The 2500-nt window shown below is 50.4% G+C and overlaps 1 protein-coding gene across 6 annotated transcripts in view; it reads left to right on the plus strand.

The window, feature by feature from the left end:
- Positions 1 to 2500, plus strand: part of LOC136834774 (uncharacterized) — a 660322-nt gene that overhangs the window by 125123 nt on the left and 532699 nt on the right. For all 6 annotated transcript variants that reach the window (XM_067097409.1, XM_067097410.1, XM_067097406.1 and 3 more), the window contains exon 2: positions 34 to 1300. In XM_067097409.1, coding sequence (XP_066953510.1) covers positions 34 to 1300 — 1267 coding nt within the window. The remainder of the gene's footprint in view (positions 1 to 33; positions 1301 to 2500) is intronic.

A 2500-nucleotide genomic window follows, 5' to 3' on the forward strand; every position in this document is an offset into this window, starting at 1 on the left:
ATTATTATTATTTTTATCATCGTTCCGTTCCAGATGGAGAACCCGGCGTTCCTGGACAGCGACCAGTCCGTCTACGAGAGCGTGAGGGGCCACAGCCACAGCCGCAGCAGCCCTCTCACCATGTCCCAAAGGCGCCAGCACCATCTTCCCTCCATCCACAGTGCCCACGGCCATGCCCCAAGGGGAGGCGGTGGCGCCGGGGGAGGTGGAGGAGGAGGGGGAGGGGGTGGAGGGGATAGAGGAGGTGGAGGTATGGGAGGATCACAGCACGTCACCCACGTCCATAACGGCCGCGTTTTGGGCGTCACGGGTGTTCCAGGGGGCATGGTTCCCGGGGGCATGGTCCCCGCCGGCATGGTCCCAGGGACGATAGTGCAGGTCTCCAGCGTGCCCGGGGCATCGCCCGGTGGCATCCACTCGACCACGACGACGACCACCCTGTACCCAGACCCCTCCATGCCCCCCATGTACTCCGGCCATCTCAACAGTCCCCCTTCGCACGAGTATCTGTATTCCTGCGAGGCCCCGAGAGGCCACGACCACGTCTACCAGTGCCCTGGGCATCGGGGCGACCAGCTAGACCACAGAGACCACCACCTCGAGCATCGGCAGCGGCATATCGACCTCCGGGAGCAGCAGCAGCATCCGCAGCATCCACAGCATCCACAGCAGCACCACCATCTGGAGACCAGAAGTCACCCAGAGATGGACCCCAGGGAACACCACTACGACCCCACCCTGGACCAGCGGCCCGACTACCACTACGGCGGCAGCGACTACTCCAGCACGGAGCCCATCTACGCCCAGCCTCACCTGTACCCGCGGGAGGGCAGCGCCGGGACGCCCACCCTGGGCTACAACAACGCGAGGGCGTCTCTGCGCGCCACGGCGGCCGGCGCCACCATGCCGGCCAAGTACCTCGTCCGGTCCGACTCCTGTGGCAACTCCACTTCCTCCTCCACCCTGCCGACTGTTTCCGCCCTGCTGTCACGAGAGGCCGCCCATACTCCACCCACGCCCGCCCATAACACCACCCACTCGATGAGGTCCTCGGGTCGCCACCACCACCACCACCACGGCAAAGGAGGAGGAGTCAGCTCGGGGGGAGTCGTGGCCTCCACTTCGTCGTCGTCGTCCTCCTCCACGCCGGCCAAGTTGAAACGCCAGGGACTTTTCCGGGCGTGGAAGGTCAAGTTCCTGAGGGGGGAGGGCGGGCGGCGAAGGGCCTGCCTCCTGGTGGCGGTCCTACTGCTGGTGCTACTAGTCCTTGGTGCTCTCGCTGCCGTCCTCTATCTGACACGTGAGTTGCTATCAGATGTCTTCTGTTTTGGCTCTCTCTCTCTCTCTCTCTCTTATAATTCCAAATGCTTCATTTGTAGTTAAATCTCTGTCTCTTTAAATTTAAGTCTCTCTCTCTCTCTCTCTCTCTCTCTCTCTCTCTTTATAATTCCAAATTTTATTTGCAGTTAAATCTGTCCCTTTCAGTTTATGATTCTCTCTCTCTCTCTCTCTCTCTCTCTCTCTCTCTCTCTCTCTCTCTCTCTCTCTCTCTCTCTCTCGTACAATTCCAAATTTTATTTGTAGTTAAATTTGTCCCTTTCAGTTTAGGACTCTCTCTCTCTCTCTCTCTCTCTCTCTCTCTCTCTCTCTCTCTCTCTCTCTCGTGTATTTTATGAGTTTTCCAATGCTTTGAAATGTAATATTCTTTAATCATGGCTGAGTTTCAACGCGAATAAGTGGAGAAGGTAAGTGTAATGAAACGAAAAACATTTTATATATATAGAAAGTCTGTAATGTTTTTTCATGTCTTTTATTGACTCGTTTTATCGAAACCTAACGCGTCTGTGTTGTTCCAAGTATTGACTCCTGTACGTGGTAGTTACTTGGTTTTGGAGGTTGCAGAATGCCACGGGTCTCATAATAGCTTCACTGCTTCTGTAGACACTCTTTGTAAAAGGAAAACAACTCTATATGTATGTATGTGTATGTATGTATGTATGTATATATATACACATATATACATATTTATACATATATCCATATATATGTATATATACGATAAATGGAAATATATATATATATATATATATATATATATATATATATATATATATATATATATATATATATATATATGTATATATATTATGTGTGTATGTATGTATGTATGTATGAGCCGCCATTGAAGTTGTTGAAATTCCCAGCACAATAGTGGGTCCATCCTTAGTTCAACCTTGTTATTGTAGTTTATCAAAATATCTAGTGCACCAATTAATAATGCTTGCCCTGGGCAGTAATGTCCATCCTGTTGTCCTGTAAGTAAATAAAGCGGAAATTGGGTTGTATCCCTTCGAATAAAAATTCGGACTTCAGAATTTGAAATTCAAATGAGACTGGCGATGAAAATGATAATGGGATAATTAGTCTGTACTGTTGCGCCCCCATGTTGTGCTAATGTGTGTGTGTGTGTGTATGTGTGTGTGCACATTATCCACCTTGC

Source organism: Macrobrachium rosenbergii, chromosome 54 (assembly GCF_040412425.1).
Source record: "Macrobrachium rosenbergii isolate ZJJX-2024 chromosome 54, ASM4041242v1, whole genome shotgun sequence".
Taxonomy (NCBI): Eukaryota; Metazoa; Arthropoda; class Malacostraca; order Decapoda; family Palaemonidae; genus Macrobrachium; species Macrobrachium rosenbergii.